The sequence below is a fragment of the Hyposmocoma kahamanoa genome, unplaced genomic scaffold (assembly GCF_003589595.1).
Source record: "Hyposmocoma kahamanoa isolate Upper Pololo Valley unplaced genomic scaffold, ASM358959v1 119, whole genome shotgun sequence".
In the NCBI taxonomy this organism is placed as follows: Eukaryota; Metazoa; Arthropoda; class Insecta; order Lepidoptera; family Cosmopterigidae; genus Hyposmocoma; species Hyposmocoma kahamanoa.
The window spans coordinates 3,790,901-3,811,103 of NW_020653409.1; the positions used below are offsets into that span (position 1 = coordinate 3,790,901).

At 37.6% G+C, this 20,203-nt stretch overlaps 3 protein-coding genes across 4 annotated transcripts; 2 read left to right on the forward strand and 1 right to left on the reverse strand.

Moving 5' to 3' along the window:
* Positions 1-3,813: 3,813 nt before the first annotated feature.
* On the reverse strand, positions 3,814-4,961 carry LOC113240012 (serine/arginine-rich splicing factor 2). Of its 2 annotated transcripts, none has more exons than XM_026477206.1 (3): positions 4,650-4,961; positions 4,368-4,508; positions 3,814-3,994 (listed from the first exon to the last, which is right to left on the reverse strand). In XM_026477206.1, the coding sequence occupies exons 1-3, from the start codon at positions 4,829-4,831 to the stop codon at positions 3,823-3,825; spliced, it is 495 nt and encodes a 164-aa protein (XP_026332991.1). In that variant the 5' UTR covers positions 4,832-4,961; the 3' UTR covers positions 3,814-3,822. The 2 variants fall into 2 exon arrangements, with proteins under 2 accessions (XP_026332991.1, XP_026332992.1); XM_026477207.1 differs by having other exon boundaries at positions 3,814-3,970; positions 4,650-4,955.
* A 589-nt stretch (positions 4,962-5,550) lies between these two features.
* On the forward strand, positions 5,551-13,400 carry LOC113240059 (uncharacterized protein C1orf194). Its single transcript, XM_026477267.1, has 3 exons — positions 5,551-5,744; positions 11,004-11,172; positions 12,912-13,400. Exons 1-3 carry the CDS (start codon positions 5,563-5,565, stop codon positions 13,050-13,052), a joined length of 492 nt encoding a protein of 163 aa, XP_026333052.1. The 5' UTR covers positions 5,551-5,562; the 3' UTR covers positions 13,053-13,400.
* Positions 13,401-16,484: 3,084 nt separating this feature from the next.
* On the forward strand, positions 16,485-19,576 carry LOC113240007. The gene is made up of 5 exons (XM_026477200.1): positions 16,485-16,506; positions 16,588-17,649; positions 18,494-18,577; positions 18,706-18,854; positions 19,018-19,576. Exons 1-5 carry the CDS (start codon positions 16,485-16,487, stop codon positions 19,543-19,545), a joined length of 1,845 nt encoding a protein of 614 aa, XP_026332985.1. The 3' UTR covers positions 19,546-19,576.
* Positions 19,577-20,203: the final 627 nt, after the last annotated feature.

Consider the following 20,203-nt stretch of genomic DNA (forward strand, 5'->3'; position numbering starts at 1 on the left):
GAATTGGTCGAGTACTTTTCCACAATAATCACTGGTTTGGTAAATCGAAGGTAGGCATGACTGCAATTCAAAATGTAAATAAAAGTCAAAATGTTACTATACGAAATTAATTTTATTTATTAATAAAAATAAACCTACACAAAATCCAGTGCCATGGGTCCATATCGGTGACTCTTCTTTCTTCTTATGATCCACTCTATAGTTGAGTTTAAAAATCGCCAATGAGACCGCAAAACTTAGCGTCATTAATGTAAGATTAGTTTAGCAGACGAAATAAGGCGACGATGCCTGCTAATAGTACTAAGAGATAATAACGCTACTGTTAGATGTGAATCGACTAACATATGCCAAACTAATGTTATGTAACGACGCTGTGGATGTACTTGTATTCGTTCGCTTTAATGGGCGAGGGGGTATGTAACGTTGCCGATAAACCTAGACGCGCGAATCTGGAAATACAGCAATCAGCACGGGAAACTGCCACAGCACAGCACAGCACAGGCCAGCGAGCTGCACCGGCCTGCCAAACAAATGCACATGTTAGTCCGTTGCATTCTGCCGGCCGCATCTATATGCTTATCTTTACTTTGATTACTTAAGTAGGAGAATTTCTATCTGGTTTATACATAGCCATATTTTTAAATTACATATGAAAGTGTCTTTTATTTATTTCATTTTTCAAGTGTAAAATAATCATTAATTACCACAAATCATGAGAATACGAGGCGTACTCGATTTACCTATTTAATGCGTGTCTCGGTTTGTCAATAAATAGTTAAAGATTACTCATAACTTATGAACGGCAACAACAGCAAATCAGCAGTTGCAGCACAACAGCAACAGCAAAACCCCCCTCCCCGCAAACCGCCTCGCTCCCCGCGTACGCCACACGCCCTGAGCATACCAACATTACGATTAATATTACATTAGTAATTATTCCTTAAAGTAAATGTTTCTTACAGTACAATCAATGATAAAAGTAGCAGACCTTCACATGTGTTTCAATTTTCGAGCAAATAATACAATTTTATAGTTTTTTAATATCAAGACGTCGGTCTAACCATTCAAAAGCCTGTTACTTCTAAAGGATAGTGATAAAATAGTTATAATAACAAAAAAAAAACTATTGTTCTAAAGATATTCTACAGTTTCAGGCATTAATTTCCATAAACGTGTAAACATGTTTACCACAAATTGTGAAGGTGTTCCAAATTAATGCCCAATTTAGCCCAACTAGCCCTTGGGTGAACATGATCTTGCTTTATATTAACCTGAAATAATACCTTAATGACCGTAGCCACACACATCTAGTGCTGATTAGTGATATTACACACATCATATTATAAGTCATTAGTAAGAATACTAAATAGAGGAAAAGATATTTTGTTGTGCCAAAGCACTAGCCAGGATTCTGTACATTTAACTTACAAAATAACAAAAGCATTAATATCCATAGCTATGTGTAAAAAAAGTCTCAAAACCTTACTAAAGACATGTATATAGGCATTTTTATACCAGTGTTATTGACCACACATACACAAGTTTAAAAGAGAATAATCTGAATACAATGTTTCAACCTACTTTAAAGGAACTTAAAAGATAATTTGTTACATCAAAATGTTGCCACTATGATGGTCATAGTAGGTCTGGGATGGCAATGAGAGTAAATGAGTGGTAGTACCTTGGCTGAAGGCTGCTGGAGTCATACAGGCCAGCACTTCAGCACTCTCACGGTACTCATACTCTTTACCTGGAAGAAAATAGTAAATGAGTAAGAAAATATAAACAGTTAACATGAACTGAATAATATGAAAATATCGCACATGATAACTAACATTTCAACAACCTCTGTGGCTGAATGGTTACCATTCTGATCTGCCTTGCAAGGTCCCAGGTTCGGTACCCGGGCCAGGAGAAATATTTGTTTGGCCTACATTTATTTCTCTCTCTCATGAGTTTGGGTGTAATGTGTGGTTGTCTATGTATTTCCATGGTATCCAGGACACAGGGTTGCCTTAGTGCAGGGCTGAGAGTGCGTTAAAAAAAATAGTATTATATAAAAACGGCGATATACATATATATATATATCACATTCATATACAATTTAATTTCAAAGTGACAGAACGACAATGTCACTTTTAAATTAAATTGTATAAAAATGATATATAATGCCATTTTTGAGATAAAATATAATGTAGTAATTGAGATAATATTATTATATTAGTTCTCATGTGCCAAATACGTGCGATATGATAAATTAACACCTACTGATTTCACCAATGTTGTGTTGTAATATAATAATAATGCACTCACACTCAACATAGCCCTGTACTCGGGAAACCCTGTGTCGTGGGTGAAATGGACACACACATGGACAACCACAAATTGCAACCAAATTCACGAGAGAAATAAATGTAGGTTATACAAATTCAAATTAATCTTTATTTCATAGGTAAGCATTATTACACTTTAAATCATCACAATGGTTAAACTCTACCGCTCATTCGTAAGGCAGATGCCCCCGAGAAGAATGAGCAAGAAACTCTAGGGGTTGCTCTTTGTAAATAACATTTGCACACATTCAACATTTACAATATATATATTTTTTTATTTGATTGAGATTACCTCCATGAGCTAAACGGGTTACTACCACAGATTTTTGTCATCCAAATACGCAAGTTGTATATAACAACCTTTAGTATAAAGCTTTTGTTTCACTACAGTTTTAAACCTCGTGAAAGGCAAATTTTGTATATCAACCGGAATTTTGTAATAGAAGCGCATACATTGCCCCATAAATGATTTTTTTACTTTGTGAAGACGACTGTCAAGAAGAGCTAGTTTATTTTTATTCCTCGTATTAATGTTATGTCTGTCACTATTTTTCATACTTTTACTATTCCTTTTAACATAAATTACATTTTCATAAATGTACTGTGAGGCTAGTGTAAGAATGTTAATTTCCTTAAACTTATCTCTCAGATACTTTGGGGCCCAGATTGTAAATTGCCCTAACTGAACATTTCTGCAGGACAAAGATTCTATTGATATCGGCGGCATTACCCCAAAACAAAATGCCGTATGTCATTAGACTGTCAAAGTAGCTGAAGTAAACCAATCTAGCGGTTTCGACGTCTGAAAGTTTCCTTATTTTTTTAATTGCGTACACTGCAGAGCCGAGCCATTTTGATAACTTACTTATATGAGGACTTATAGAAATACAACTGTATCCACAAGATTCAATTTTTCGTTTCTACCTACAGTGTTTGCAACAGTCTCTCTAACATTGGGTAATGTAAATTTCACACAATTTTGTTTTTATTCCATTAAGGAGTTGGTTATTAACAGCAAACCAATCAACTACTTTAGATATAGCATTGTTCACATCGTCGTAGAAACATTGGTGCCTTTTAACTTTAAATAATAAGGAAATATCATCAGTAAACAATACTATCTCATGTTTTATACCCTCCATAAGGCTAGGTAAGTCATTAATATAAACTAAAAACAAAAATAGCCCTAGAATTGAACCTTGTAGGACACCCATGCTAATTGCAGACCCTGACGATCTCGTACTGTTAACATCAACCTTCTGTGCCATTATTACATTATTTACATACATTTATTTCCTCTGGTCTGGGTATTGAACCCGGGACTCTGTATGGCAGATTGGCATGGTAACTGTTTGGCCAGAGCCAGCACATTTAATTTTTTTTATAAATTACCTATAATTATTAATGCAAGAGGTGATATAAGTAATCAAATTGAATTTAACACATTTCCATATATGGACTCGGTATGTACTGTACTTACTGAAGTAGTTCAATGCCTGGAGCGGGAGCGAGAGCGCGAACTTCTGCGGCTGCGGCTCCTGGAGCGACCACGGGAACTCTTGGAATCAGAGCGCGAACGAGACCTGGAACGGCTGCGGCTGCGCGAGTACGAGCGGCGTCGCGAGCGCGAACGAGACCTACGGCCAGACGAACGGGACTTGCTAAAACACCATCGTAACAAACAATGTTAGTCCACTATTTATTTTTCTATATCCTGCATTCTTAAAACATGCATGGAAATTTTATTCCACAAAAACCTCCAAAAGAAGACCGTGTATTATAGTGCTGTGAAATTGTAGCAGTCACAAAAATAACTGAAGTATGCTGTGTTATTTTTTGAAATAAACTGCAATTGAACTTTGTCAGCCAAATACAACACATAGAACCACACAATAATGAAATAATTAATTGCAAGTCAACAATAGCACAAAGAGTGACATAAAACAAAAATGGCATTCCAGGCAGTGGTCTGCTGCTGTTGAAAGAAGTATGAAAGAAAATAATGTTCTACAGAAAACGTCTTTGGTTACTTACCTGCGTCTACGATCGTATCTGCTTCGGTATGGAGAAGAGGGCCGTCCGTAACGAGCCATTTGCACCCGAAGTTCCCTGCCGTCCAACATGCGGCCATCTAGGGAATCCAGGGCTTCTTCGGCATCTCGGCGGTCGTAAAACCTACCATGAAATAATTACATAATGAAGTAACTTCGTAACGTGATGATTTACAGCTATTACAAATGAACGGCATGGTATTTTTTGCCGGTAAGTTAATGACGTCATGAAATTAGTTTTCGAGTATAATGGAACAGTTCTTACCTGACAAATGCGAATCCTCTGCTTTCACGCGTGTATCGATCTCTGGGAATATAAATATCACCCACTTCGCCACATCTCTCAAATACACGCCGTAGATCTTCTGGGGTCGTGCGGTACGTGAGATTATCCACTTTCAAGGACACCATTCCATCTATACGGGGCGGTGGTCTCCCGTAACTCATTTTGGTAGCTGTACTTTTGCGTTACAGTTTAATATTGAAAAATATTGTTTTCACAGTATTTCACAGACAGAAAGTACGAAGAAGCCAACTGGCATCACACACGAACAAGTGATGAATCAAATATGGCGACGGATTTCTTCATTTCATGGCGACCGGAACAAACGCACCGGATGTTTGAAGGATTGTGGTGGGGATGTTTCATTAATGTTGCTATTTTTTAAATATTTTTTCCTTCTAAATATTAATTCTAGTCTCATTTTATAGACAAAGCAACAAGCGTCGTGACGCTTGTTTATCGTGATAAATTCATGTTTTTTTAATGGTAAATTAAATTATTAAACGATTATTACGTAATTTATTATTTCCGTTCTTTTAATTAAATTATAAGTCCTCTCCTATAATTATAAAATATAGCTAAGTGTGAAATATTATAGCATATAACCACAACATAGCAACATTTATATAGTTCGCCTTTTCCATAGCGTTGCGTATGCGTTCAGAATTTCAGATCCTTTGTGTTAGGAGCATTCATGTACCTACAATTTTTTTTTTCCAAATATGCTTTTTGTTTGATCAATGTTTTTCGTCTCCTTTAGATTTGCTGTTTTCTTCGTTTTTACATATTTATCTATGGTTGTTGTCATGGAAGTCATAAAATTACTTGCATTTCATTTTTAGGTTATTTATATAAATTTGTTATTCCAAAACAATTCGGCTTTGTTATACTAAAAATGTCCGGAGTGAAGCAAGTGAGGAACAAAGGTCTTCTTCCCGATTTGAGGAAAGAGGGCACTCTCTCAAAAGACATTGTTTTAACTACAAAGGAGAAGCATGGATGCCACTGGGGAGACCGGCTCTTTTGCCATCATACTTTAGCTAGTATAAGAAGACTAAGCTTTTTCCATCCTTTCTCGTAAGGGTAATTCTAATTCTAGTGGTCTAGGTGTATCCACATATATACCATAGGCACCTACGGATGATCTGTGGATCACAGGAAAATGCAACTAGCTCAATATTCCACTTAAGATATCTTTATATCCTTTCTACATTTCTAGACAATCCACAACAATTTATTATATTAAAACAATATATAGGGGTGAAGAGGGCACATTTGAATATTTTTCACATCTCTGGTTGAAATCTATCAGGCTAAAATGCTAAATCGTTATTATTTGTTTTGTTTGCTGCAGTAGGTAGATCTACTAATTGGCTTTTTTTTATTTTATTAATTCATAATAAGCACGATTAAAAATTGTATAATGTGCATACTGTCAGAATTCCCATTTGTGTGACGGAACTCAAATGTTCAAAGCTGCCTTACACCTCGGGCAGCTTTGAACCCGCCTGGGACACCTTTGAATTCATCAATTGCAATGAAAATTACTTATTTACCGCAAAATATTTTTACTAAATAAATTATCAAAAATACAAGCGTTTCTTGGCGGCAGAAAAAAAATTGGTCTGATCCCTATGAAAATTGGCGTGGGGGGTCTCTAGGAGTACTTGATAATGATTTATGATCAACATTAGTTTTTCGCCATTATTCAATAAAGCCACTATACATGCGTTTATAAAAGTTTGCTCTAATTCAACTGAAAATCGGCATGTGGGAGTCTCTATAAGCGTATGATAATAATATACGGTCGAAATTTATTGTTCACCATTTTTTCAATGACTGCCATACAACATTTTTAGCGGCAGATAAAAATTTCCTCTAATACGACTGAAAATCGGCATGTCAGGGTCTCTATGGGTGATTAATAATAATTTGCGGTCAAAATTTATTTTTCGCCATTTTTCAATACGGGTGCCATGCAAACTTTTTTGGCGGTAGAGAAAAATTTCTTCTAATTCGATTGAAAATGGCATGGCTTCAATAATAATTTGGGGTAAAAATTTTGCTTCCACTGTTTTTCGATGTAGGTAGCTGCCATACAAGCGTTCTTTTTTTATGTATAATATATGTATGACTGTCGAAAAATCATGCTTTGCTCAGGCAGGAAAATTGGTACGAAAAGATTTCTAGGATTATCTGATAATGATTAGTGGTCAAAATATATTTTACCATTTTTAAACATGGCCGCCATTAAAGAGCTATTTTAATTTTTTATAACAAAGTCATACTTCCGAGGCCCCAGGCCGATGTCCGCGGACAGAGAATAAAAAAAAAGTAAAGAGAATGGTCACTTACCACCCCTCCCTGGCTTTAGATACCGCACCACGCTCCGCACATTGACGGTCACATTGACTGAACGACAACAAGGCTGTCGGTGCACCGTTTTCGCGCTTTGATAGCTACAGCTTTGATATTTGAATATAGTTTTCATTTATTCATTACGGAACTTGTACGTTAATATATAACATCATTGTACGTTACTATCTATAATGATCGTGAATTGTGCTGTGTTCGGCTATTTATCATCATCTACACAGGATAGAAAGGAGTTTCTTTCACTTTCTGAAAGAAGAAACGAAGTAATTAAACAAAAACTTATGTCTGAGACTCATTCAGTTATTGTTTTTTTTTTTTAATTTATTTAGTGCAGAGTAATCATTGACTTACAAATAAATGGACGACGGGTCTAATACAAAAACCACGAAAAAAATGTCCCAAGTCAACCTATTCGAAATTTAAATTGTAATGTCATCGCAGTATTGCGCTGTCAGTAGAACAAATGAAGACTAAAGCGGAGTTTGGCGCTCTGTATACGATTTTAGCGCCTTACAAGTGCGGACACTTTTTAGCGCGGACCAGACGTCCATATAATTGTAAGTCAATGAGAGTAATATATAATATACAGATTTATTATATCAATATAATGAGACCCCATAACTTCGTGAGCTAATAGACAAGGTTTCTCGAATTAGCAATTTCTATTACCGATAAATATTACGTAGTGAATATACCTAATTGTTAACTAGGTAATGATAAACTTGGACACGCAGTTTCAGGTGTACCTTGGTTACCTTATTTAAAAGTACCTACCCAAAATATAACATTTTAAGTGCATTTAATATATTTTTTAAATAAATCTTCAATATTATTCTAGTTAGTGAATTAATGAAAAATATCTCATTATATTGATGTAATACATCTGTATTTTTTATACATATATTACTCTGCAGTAAATAAATGAAGAAAACTATAACTGAATGAGTCTTAGACATAAGTTTTTTTACTTACTTCGTTTCATCTTTCAGAAAATGATGATAAACAGCCGTACACCACACAATTCACGACTATTATAAATAGTAACGTAAAATGATGTTTTATGTTAACGCACAAGTTTCGTAATGAATAAATGAAAACTATATTCAAATATCAAAGCCGTCTTCGCGCGAAATCGGCTCGTCGGCAGCTTTGTTGTCGTTCAGTGAATGTGACCGGCAATGTGCAGGGCGTTGTGCGGTATCTAAAACTAGGGAGGGGCGGAGAGTGTCCGTTCTCTTAAGGCCGGCGCAGAGTGACGTCGCGGCACGGCACGGCATGCCGCGGCATGTCGAAGCGCGTCGCGGCATGCCGAAGCGCGTTGCGGCATGCCGCGGCACATTCGCTGCGCGCCATTCGCCGAAATCGCCGCCGCACTAGTTTCAAACCTTATTTCAATTAGTTTAATTGTCATAATTCTGTGACCGACGTGACTTGCGGGACGTCTGTGGAATGAAACGGCATGCCACGATGTGCCGCGGCATACCGCGGCGTCTTGCGGCATGCCACGACGTGCCGCGGTATAATTGTATCGAAATAAAGTAATATGAATTCTAACCTCGATGAAATAAGGATAAAAATAACTTGATCAAAAATAAAATCCTTTGCCGTGCCGTGCCATGCCGCGACGTCACTCTGCGCCGGCCTTTAATTTTATTCTCTGGTGATGGATAACCCTGCCACTTCACGCACACATTTGATCGTGTGCAGATAGCGCATTGCTGTATGTAGTAGTAGTAGGTAAATAACTTTCGACCGTTGTATGGAGTGTCCGGGGTGTGCCGCGGAGGGCGAAGCCCGGAGCGTCCGCACGACATCGTACGGACGTAATATACGGAGGCGAAATAGATTACGAGTACAAGATTTTACAAATATAAAATATTAAAAATGTAAGGCATACTTCCTGATGTAGTGGAAATGATATATACTTTTTATAGCGTTGTTGTATCTAGACCGTCTCGCTGTTACATTCCTGTATTTTGAAAGCTATGCCAAAGATCAGCGACCGCGTGCGTCTAACTGTCATGGCAAAATGCGCTCTATTTATTTAGCAGTTACGTTTTAACTTAAATGAGCATTCCGGGCATGCGGGCGAGACTGGCTTGAATTTGGTCTACGCGTCAATCCGCACGGCGACCGCGCAGTTATATTATTCAGAGGAACTTAAATTTTGTAGCCAAGTTAATAGAATTCAGACTCACCATTAATGTACTGTCAAGAACACGTTTCTCTTCGTGTAACTGGGTGCTCAGGCTTAGATTTATAAAATAAACTTTGACTTGGACTAAGCAAAAAATGGGAACTAACCAAGTTTATATTTACAAAATGAACTTTGGCTAGAGAATTAATAAGTAATGAGAACGGACACTCTCCGCCCCTCCCTAGCTTTAGATACAGCACCACGCCCCGCACATTGACGGTCACACGGTGACTGAACGAGAATAAGGCTGTCGGCGACCCGTTTTCGCGCTAAGACGGCTTTGATATTTGAATATAGTTTTCGTTTATTCATTACGAAATTTGTACGTTAATATATAATATCAGTTTACGTTACTATCTATAATGGTCGTGAATTGTGCTATGTACGGCTGTATAAAATCAATCATCTAAATGGGATAAAGAGAGGAATTTCTTTCGTTTTTTGAAAAATGATACGAAGTAAATAAAAAAAATTATGTTTGAGACTCATTCAGTTATTGTTTTCTTTAGTACAGAGTAATATATAATACAGATTTATTGTATCAATACAATAAGACGCCATAACTTCGTGAGCCATTCGTGAGTCTACAATGGTTCTCGAATTTTCAATTTTTATTGCCGATTAATATTGCGTAGTGAATATACCTAATTATTAACCAGGTAGTGATAAAGTTGGACACGCAATTTCAAATACTTTGGTTACGTTATTTAAAGGTACCTGTCCAAAATCTAACATTTCAAGTGCTTTTAAAATATTTTTAAAATAAATCTCCAATATTATTCTAGTTAGTGAATTAATGAAAAATATAATATTATATCGATATAAATACGTAATGAACAAGTGTAATTATTAGGATTCTATAATAGAATTATAGATAACAGATTTGCGTTAGAATTTTCGCTATGTTGCCGCTCTGACCACGTGACTTAATAGCACGAGCAAGGGATGGGTAACCCTGCCACTTCACGCACACATTTGCGCGTGTGCAGATAGCCTTGCTGTATGTAGTAGTAATAGGTAAATAATTTTCGACTGTTGTGTAGAATGTCCGGGGTGTGCTTTGGCTAAGTGTAAGCAAGAAATTAGAAGTCTTTAAATAGACTTTGGATCCAAGCCGGCCGAAGCAAGGAGAGTATGCACAGGTGGGGTTATAGCTGTAAGAGCGCATGTATTTGTGGAGTCTCTCCCTAGGTTATGGCACATCTTTTGTTTTGTCCTGAGTGTCCCTACACCTGTAACAGGCGAGGACCTGTACAACGCCACTGATAAGGCTGTGTCAGTAGCTGAGTACCGGTACTCACAAATATAAATGTCAGAATCGACACGTAAGGAGAAGAAGCAAGAAATGAAATGAAATTTTGAATTGGCTTCGTAATTTCCTGATCATATTTACACAAAGTTCGTTTTGTAAATACGAACAATTTATAGCCGAATACAAGTTCATGCTATAAATCTGAATGTCTATCAATATCAATCCAAATCGCGTTCAAACTGTATTCTAATTGCATAGATTTTCTAAAAGATAATGTATCATGTAGTTACCATACAGGTCCTGTGCGCCTTTCCTCATTATGTATACATAGACTACATATATTACTGTAACTACTTACTTATAGCGAAGTGTGTTAATTAACAAATGCACTTACGATAAGTCTAAAAGCGGAAGTTCTCTTAAAACAGCTTTATTTTTTTCCACTGCATGAAAATTACTTTACAGTATTTACTATGTACCTATATGTATTATACATTATATCTCTTTGCAGTATTCCAGAGGAGAGCCTGGACATCGTGCTGGCTGCTACTTATAATCATTCCACGGAGTTCATGGCAGATAAAGTAGATTTGTATCTGCAGCCCGAGACGCATGGATGCGAAACCTGGCGGCGAATACGGAACACATGTGACAAACCACCACCTACTGTCATTCCTCTGGTAAACATTATAATTCCTTTTAAATTTAGCTATGCCAAGTGCCCACTTCAAAGGGCGCCTACAAATTAGACGCTTGTAGAAGCGCTGCAATGGCGCGGCAGTTGCGCTTCTACTTACTAATTTTCATACTAGGTATGTCGCGTGTCGTATAGTGGCGGATTTGCCAAAAGGTCCAGTAGGCCCGGGCGGCCAATCGTGGCAAAAAATTCACTGATCATAACAAAAAATAACTCAAAGTAACTAAATAATCTAAAGGCTCACGCACATTATAGCGGGTCGCACTGCACAGGTTATATATATATATATATAATATGTTACATATCTATAATGTAATGTATAATCACTACATATTATCATTTAACTACCGCGTCTGTCTGTCTGTCTGATCGCGATAAACTCAAAAACTACTGAACGGATTTTCATACGGTTTCCACCAATAATAGAGTGATTCATGAGGCAGGTTTAGGTAATAATAATAATAATATAGGTCCGTAAATGTGGTTCAAAACAACTAAGAAGCTGTTCAATTGTTCAATAATAAGGCCTTACATTAGGTAAAGTACACTTATGTGAATGCTGGGTAAGTACTAAATACAACATGTTACTTGGGAAAAGGACGGTGCTTATAAAGTACAGCCATCGATTTAAATAGAATTCGCTGAGCTTTAGTCAACAGCTCCAGTAGGTAGGTACAAATAGATCGAGTAGGTGCATTTAGAGGATGCTATAAGTACTTAGGTGTATAATTTATTTAGGTTTTGTGTAATTTGGCTGAAATGTGACGATAAATGTTGAAGATGTCGGAAAAAATCATGCCATGCATGCAAAATCAAGAATTTCTGAATAGATTTCGATAAAAGTTGGCAATAAATTCATTATGTAGTCTACCAGTTTATGATGCGTGTTGAGAAAGGGGCGGCTGGTACTGATGGCCTGGAGCCTAGGGCGGCTAAGACTGTAAATCCGCCACTGGGTGTATCAAGACTGTAAATCTGCCACGGGTGTATCTAGACTGCAGAAGTGGCGCGCGCGCGCGGTAAGAATTGTATGAATGTTAGTAGTGGCGCGGCTGCAGCGCCACAGACGCGTCACTGCAGCACTTCTAATTTGAAGGCGCCCTAATACCACAGCATACGGGTAGTTGGGTCAGTATACACAATATAATAATAATATCATTTATTGCAACCACGGTTTGTATATAGTTAGACTGCCTGTGTATCTAATGTTTTTCTTTTGAAACTTTCGACTAAATGTTAAGCGCAGACCACACAGTGAACGAAGCTACCTTAGCTAAGCTTACGTAGTTGCATGCCAAGCTAAGATAAGAAAATACGTATTAAGTAGTGATGTGCTCCTCCATGGATATGTGCGGGAGGGGCGGCAGAAAGGCGACATATTTTACATAGCTTAGCGGGATCGTTGGGTCACTTCAGTTAGCTTAGTTGGCGGTGTGAGCCGAACTAATAGATGCCCCGGCTACGTGAGCTAAGCTAACTTAGCTGCGTTCGCGGTTGTGCCTGCGCTTTATTATAGAGTTGTTTGAAATATTTTAACACGAAAGTCGTTTTAAAAAGTTACAGTGATTTCTAAATTAGGTAGTTCCCAATAAGATTCGGAAGGTGAACCTCGCAACTGAATAATCTTCCGGCGATGATTGTAGGATTTGATATCGAATATGTGACACTGACGAGTACATGGCTTCATTCGATCAGAATCATCAGATCAGAACTTCATTGCAGGGTCACCCGATGAAGCGTGGCGGTATTACCGAGCGTAAATCACCTTTCAGTGTCAAGCTAATGAACTCAGGAGTCCATTCTTCGCAAACCAACCCTGGTTACAGTCGGCAAGCCGCTGGTGGCGCTATCTTCTTTTACTGATCATTTTCCTTCTATATTTCCGTTGCAACTAGTAACGCTAACTTATTTTTTTGTTCAGCGTTAAGGTATATATATATTATTGTACTACGCAGCCACATTATCGATGTATAACATAACGTAAACATTCTATGTCGACGTTGCTGTTGTACCTACTGCAGTAAAAAGTCAACGATACGTTCACAGTATGCTCAAAATTTTACTATATTGTGTTAAACTGTTTTTGCTACATATGTAACATATGTATAAATGTAACGCCTATTGCATTTGTTGTTACAGAATCTGAAATTTGAAACTTTTAGACGGTTTATTTTATATTTATGATCTACAGAATGTTATTTTTACATAATTTCAGAAACATGATTTACGCACTTATACTATTAATCAAATTGTATAAGATATGCGGTAAACCTATGTTGTTTTATTTATCCTCACTAATGATGAATGAATGTAGATTATCGAAAGAAATATATAGAGCTACCGTGGAAGGCATCATTGGAAGAGGACGGCCACGAAGAAAATTCTCGGATCAAATTGAGAAGAATAAGAGGCTTGTATGAAAATACGGATGAATATAAGTGAAACAGAGGTTGGATAGGATCCTGCTAAGTTGCGATCGATAGTCTCTGCCTAACTGTGAGTTTAAATATTAATCCAGAGGGTAGATTGGATTCAACACCTTTGGGACTTCTTTGGGAAAGTCACTGAATCTAAGTACCTATATGTACAAAGTTTGCTCTAATCAATAATCTAGTTTCCATAGTTATGACAATATATCGATGCAAACACAAAATATCAAAAAGAGCTGCAGAAGCTGGAACAAACAATAAATGAGTAATTTTCTATAGAAAGAGGTGACGCTTGATGAGGTTCTTTGATCAAAGAGTTCCGAAAACGTATTCGCAATGGTACCTACCACGAAGCCACTAGCCTGCCAGTCTATTCTGTTCGTAGAATACTTACACACGACGACTTTTAGCAGCGATGCAAACGCGCGTTCGTGAAAGGCGCAATTGCATCGCGATACTCGCGAGTTACAGGCGATTATGTCGCATAAATTGAAGAATTATATACGAGAAATCTGTATAGGTTTACGCAGGTTATTTTGTTTTGTTGATTGTAAATTTAAAAGTGAAATTAATAAATATATTAAATAAATAAGATAATTTGAAACGTGTATCGCGTTTGCATCGCCGCTTAAAAAAACAATTCCATAGTCTTAAGTAGGTGATAGACGTACGAGTAAATACGCATACTTGTGGCTCGACGACCTTTTTCACTCGTGTGTCACCCTAAGTACGCGAATTTTAAAACCATCAGCGATCAAACATGTTTGAAATTTTGCTCGTAGCCCGCCTCGGCTCGCATGTCTGGCAGCGTCGCAAGTCACGAGCCGCCATTTTGTTGAAATTAAATTGCTTTTCTCATGCAGGTATCTTGTTTAGCCATTATAGGTGTAACTAAGTGCAAGAGTTCTTCGTACAGCGACTCGGGCATTCTTAAATAATTACGAAAGTCTTCCTTTTGTTCACGTAACTCTCTTACTAAATTTACATGTGATAAACGCTCTCTTTTCGTAAACCAGTTCTTCACCCACACTCGCCGATAGTGTCTTCTTTTTTTAGTTTTCAAAATGTGATATGATATTATTCCCAAATAACACAAGACCTCCTCCGTGGACGACACCGCGTAACATTATAAGCTAATCTGTCGTGTGTCGCGCACGTCGAGCTGAGTAAGAGCGCAAACTTTAAAACAGCGATTTTTAACCTCGTACATCTATCACCCACTTAAGGTTCTGTTCATATTGAGTCTTTAGCAACTAGCCGTTCGAGCGTGGCATTTTGCCAGCTTCACTTTCTTTTTATTTACACATAAACAAACATGTTTTGCACATGTTTTTTTCAAATGTAATGGAAAATATGGCGGGTTTTAGTAGTTACATTTTAAACGAATTAATTTTTAGTTTATGTATATTACGTTGTGTGTTTCTTGATTATTTCTTACCATTTAGCTGATGGCTCTGAAACCAATGCTTTATAAATAAATAAATAATAATACATGTTTTAAATGCGATGTAATATAAACTATGTCGTTTTCCCGTACATTGCTAATATAACACTATAATCATTGACCTACCAAAGTTATGTTTATGGTTATGTCCTCGATGTGTTTTGATAAAAAGCAAATTTAGTCGGTTCACTTTTTTTTAAGTAAAGTAAGTAGGCAAACTAACATGATGGGAGGTGGTCATCGTCGCCCATGACTTGAAAACACGGTTGACTCACTTTTTCAAGAACCCTATTTTATAGTGCAACGGAAATACTTCAGGAGAGAGACCATTCCACATCTTGCAGGTTTGAGGAACATGCGACCCGCGTGGTCTTACAATACCACTGTTTTAAAGTTGTAAATTCCTAAATAAAGATATTTTATTGTCAACGTTATTATTACTTCCATAACGGCGACCACCGGGTAACCCTCAGCGGCAAGTTACACGACCACGCTTTCACGTACATTAATGGCGAATCTGACTTCTATTTACTCGGAATAATACAAATGCGCGGTCGCCGCGTAGACTAAAGACAAGCCAGACTTTCATTTAAGTTAAAACGTAAAAGCTAAATAAATAGAGCGTATTTTGCCATGACAGTTCGGGCTCTGGGGGTCTACTCTCGATCTCCGTCCGACATCCGTCCGAAACAATTACTGTCAAATAAGTAATATTCGCCAAAATTAAAAGACAAGTATCAAGTATGAAGTTTCGCATCACGCGTCTTTTCATTTGGTCAAATATTGCTTATTTGGCAGTAATTGTTTCGGACGGAGATCGAGAGTAGACCCCCTGACACGTGCACGCGGTCGCTGCGCGGCGTGAGCGCCACGACATTTGTATCGAATAAAAACCGACAGGCTTATGCTTAGTCTGAGTGATAATCCTATTCGGTGCCCATATAGCGTTCAAAAAGTAATTTAGTTTGTCCAATCCGCAAAAATCTAGATTTTGTCGATACGCCTATGCTTCAATCTCTAGAAGGCAGCGAGCTGTCGACACCTGTCGAGTCGACTGCAATTCAAATGCTGTTTTGCAGTTGTGGTAGGTACCGTCGGAATAAGCTCGTATGACTCTATACTAAGAAACTGGTATAAATTGCGTAGTTTTTACAATACCATCATTGAGTGAGAGGAGTAGAAAAATAAAAAGATATATTCTCACGAGCCGAGGTTACCAGTGTACTGGCTGAAGCACTTGTTAAATATTCACCGAAGAGATCATTCTGTTTGACTGAAGTAAGAGTAGCAATGTCAGAATTGCAGAAAACTACAATTTTAGATTTTTATACAAAAATGTCGCACCAATGATGTGAAACACTGGACTCCGTCATTAACAAAATTTACTGACATCTGTGCGAAGGAAACTAATTAGTAATCATAATGGATTTTTTGGATTCCATAGGTAAGTGACTGAATAGCTTTCAATATAATATTCGATAGATGATATTCATTTCAGCTAATAAGATATATATAATTTCTTTAGATGTAGATTCAATGAAGAGTGTAGAAGAGCGGGCTCACAGAAAGGCTCGCCGGGTGAGGTCGTGGTATCTTTACGAGCAGTTCAAAGCACTAGAAAAAAATCAAATAGAAGCGACGCAGAACTTAAAAGATAGACTACACCAGGGATCACTACACCAGGAGTTGCTTGATAGACGCGAGCGGAGGCGGCTCGTAGACGAGTTGTCGACGAGCGACTCCGGCATCGACCGTTTCTCCAGCGATATACGCATTGACGTTGACGATTCCTTCCGAAGTATTAGCGATTTCCACAATGTCCCATTGCACGACATTAATCAAATCGGGGATACATACGCTACGAGCCTAGAGGAATCACATGATTTTCCCAACCAAACCAAGGAGAACATCAGAAGAATCGTTGACACAACTTACGACGACTGCAACTATAAACACAATGCTACGGACGACGTGGAAGCAAAGTCCATTGCCAATTTTACTAAAACACTCAGCCCGTGTGAAACTCAAAATTTTGTCGATGCAACTGACGACACCAATTTGGCAGATGACATTAAAGAAAGTTTGGAATGTGCGAGAAAGATTATCGCTGAAAACATAAACCTGCAACTGGAGACGGTGAAAGACAACTTACAGTGTCTGGAGGAGTTCACAAAGTTGCATGAGGATGACACATTGGTGAAATTTGACAAAGATTTAGTCGAAGACGGAAGCGTCACGTCATTCTTGAACAACTTTGTGGAAGAAAAATTTGACATAGGTTACAAAGATGCAAGCGTTACGACATCGTTAAAGGACTCTGTGGAGAAATATGATGTAGAAAACAAAAATAAAAGCGTCACAATACTTTTACAGGATTCTGCGACGGAATTCGACGTAAAATGCAAAGACGCAAGCGTCACAATACTCTTGCAGGATCCTTTACAGAGGTTCAACTTAGATTACAAAGACGCCAGCGTCACAACCCTTTTACAGGGCTCAGCGGAGAGACATGAATATCTGATGAATCTGTACAGTATGTGGTCTAAATTTGTTTCGTTTGCGTACCAACTCGTAAAAATAAATAATGGTAAGACAATTTTTTTATCCACGGCGTAGACAAATATGTTCATCACATGGTGACATAAAATTTCCAAATTACATTAAAAATAAGTTATACACGATAGCAAGCGATCTTACATTCCATATATTAAATTAACTACAGGTAATTTTACTTTCGTTCGTCCTTGGTCAGTAGATATAAATGTATATGTGTAGTCATGTGTCTGAATATTGGAGAACGCTTCAGTGGCTGCTCATCAAGTTGCACCGTGAGGAGCACGTTCTCAGCTTTCCCTATAATATTCTATATGACCCGTACTCCGGCATGCCTTAAGGAACGTTTTCGGTTCCTCGGGGATGGTAGCAATCGTGAACCAAGGTCTGAAATGGATAACTTACTGAATCCTTCTTTTACTTACTGATTCCTTTACGTTTAAGGCTGCACAAAAGGAATAAAAACAAAAGGTTCTGCTTATTTCTAACAGAAATTTCTTTTTGCTAACCTAAATACAAGACACTGTAACTAAAAGAACGCACACAACAAAATAAAGCAATATAATAATTTAATTCAATATTAAATTATTATTAGTAAGCACAAGTTTATTTATGTATATTTATACATATATTTACGTAGGTATAATTTATCGTCATTTTGTGATAAATTGTAATGTACGATTTTTATTTCTTTTTCCTTTGTACAATCCATTTGTTTTTACATTGGCACACTACGTCTCCCACTCCGATTAGCTTTCCTCTACCTCAAAGGTTGTCTGGAAGAGATCGCTCTTAGCAATAAGATAGTTTTGTTTATGTAGTGTTCTTGTGTGTGAACAATAATGTGTGTATCTATTTATAATTATTTTACTTTTCAGGAAACTGTTATTACGAGTACAGTTCTCAGGTCCTGACGGCAATATTGGCCTGTGATGTCCTTTGCAGAGGTTTGCGCAGAATGTGTAAGTGTGTTTTATTTAATTTTATAATTTTCATACCGTAACAATTCAACTGAAGTGCTTGTATTTAAATTTGACATATGTATTCATTTAGAAGATTCAGTACTGTAATGAAAATAATTTAATTCTAGGTCATATTTTGCAGCCCTACGTTTCACCAATAGAGTATATTTCTGAAGACTACGATGAACCGCAGCCTCGGCTTAAGCGTGATACAGTCGATATTAAACATCGAAAGATGTCAGCTATACCTACAAAAGTAAAAAATATTAGAAAAAAGGTAAATGTTTTTAAAATAAGTAATATCTACTATCACTTTGTGTATTTGTAAAAGTTTGTTACTAAAAACTTTCAAAGACCAGAACCACATAGATACGTCAGCAATTACTTACGCGAAGAGATAGTAACATAATCTAATGTCCTCTTTCAAATTATTGTATCAGGAGTCCAAGAAATCACGTCGTAGCGTATGGAAAAATATGTCCAATACGCCTATAATATTTCACATTTGCGAAGATACTCGCATGGAATGTTGCCGATGCAACTCGAACTCTCATTCATTCACGCGTACAACATCAAGCGAATGCCGGCCCAATTTTAGCATAGACTTTCGGCGGCCAACAATATGCGAGTGCCGACGCGATTCCAACAATGATATTCAGCGTGCAAAATCAAACGAGTGCCGACTCAATTCGACTTATGGTACTCGGTGTCCAACATCAAGTGAGTTCAACCACATTTCCAACAGTGACACTTGGCGTCCAACATCAAGCGAGCCCTGGCAAAGTCTCCTCACAACATTTCCAAAAGAATTTTCTACACATAAATCCACAAGTACACTTTGGCCTGAAGAACTGCGGTTCAGTTTTTCCGAAGATGACGCATTAATTGGTAGAAAAGTGGCAAATCCTATGTTAAAACTTGCCAATTACATGGATACATTACTTAAAAATGTTGACGATAATTTATGAATTTTTGTTTTTTATTGTTTATTATATTTTGGTGACAAAGTTGGTTTTTTTTTACCATATTCATGAATCGGCTGGATTTTAAATAAGGCTGCTATCTGACGGACTGCAACTAAGCAGTAACATTTATGCTTCCATTACAACAACAACTGTGACACTGAGCTCATGCGCCGCGGGCTCGGGGCGAACCCGGGGCGGGTGCGGGTGTGCGAGTTGTAGTCCATTGAGTTTATGCAACCGTCTACGCAGAGCGGCAGCAGCGGGCTAACGCGGAAAACGCTAATGAAAGCAGAAAATTTTGTTTATCGTTATCTGACGGCGATGTGGTTTATTCTTTAAAATCTGTGTTGAAAATGAGACGTGGCCGCCTTAGGGGCCGCTATTCTGCCACGAACTACGCTTGGGACTGCTGTGTGTCACGCCCCGGTACGCATTAGCTTCCCGCTGGTCCGCGCTCGGATCGCTTTTCCCGCTGTACCGCGTCTTTGTGGCCTGACTTTAATAACACACTAAAGTTGGGGATAAAATAAAATACCACATAACAAATATGTAACACTTTAATACATGTGTCGCCTGTACAATAGCAAATTTAAATTACATAGTTACAATATTTTGCTAATGGAGTTTGATAGTTTCATAAGATTGCACTCCCTTCAATCAG